The 587-nt window shown below is 60.0% G+C and overlaps 1 protein-coding gene across 1 annotated transcript in view; it reads right to left on the reverse strand.

Annotated features, from left to right (window-relative positions):
• GLTP (glycolipid transfer protein) overlaps window positions 1-294 on the reverse strand; it is a gene marked incomplete at its 5' end in the record, with an annotated part of 666 nt that extends 372 nt beyond the window's left edge. Inside the window, one exon of the mRNA XM_009700894.1 lies at window positions 136-294. Coding sequence (XP_009699196.1) covers window positions 136-294 — 159 coding nt within the window. The remainder of the gene's footprint in view (window positions 1-135) is intronic.
• Between the last annotated feature and the right edge of the window lie 293 nt (window positions 295-587).

Below are 587 nucleotides of genomic sequence, written 5' to 3' on the forward strand. Positions count from 1 at the left end.
AGATGGGCCCCTGTAAATACGGCTCAAAATAGATCAGCAGCTTCCCATGTTTCCAAGCCCTTATTCCCGTAAATTCCAACACTGCTCTGGGCAACTAACGGAATAACCGGGCTTAAAGAAAGGTGTGAGATGGGAACGCTCACCATGAAGAGCTTCTGCAGCATCCAGCCGTGGTATTTCTTCAGCGCGATCTCATAAGCCTTCATGGCGTTCACTCGGATGAGGTTGGGATGCTCCTCATCCCGCTCGCCATCGGAGATGCTCTGCAGCAACACCAGCATGAACTTCAGGCCCCTGTAAGCAGAGCGAAGGTGTTGGGGTAGGGAAGGGGATGCTGCTTCCCAGCCTCCAGCAAGGCACCCCCTGACCCTGGTGCACCCAGCCCCCCCAAAAAACCCACAGCCCCGGCAGCACACCCTCCTCGCAGACCCGACGCCTGCCCCTGCCTGTTCCCGCTCGTGCAGCCTGTGCCCCAAAACACAGCACCCCCACGCTACCCCAGCCAGATGGAGCCCGAAGGGACCAGCCAGACCCACGCTCTCCGCAGCAGACTCCGGCCAGCGTTCAACGGGCTGCCCCCGTTGCCG

This window comes from Cariama cristata, unplaced genomic scaffold, assembly GCF_000690535.1.
Source record: "Cariama cristata isolate BGI_N322 unplaced genomic scaffold, ASM69053v1 scaffold27235, whole genome shotgun sequence".
Classification (NCBI taxonomy): domain Eukaryota; kingdom Metazoa; phylum Chordata; class Aves; order Cariamiformes; family Cariamidae; genus Cariama; species Cariama cristata.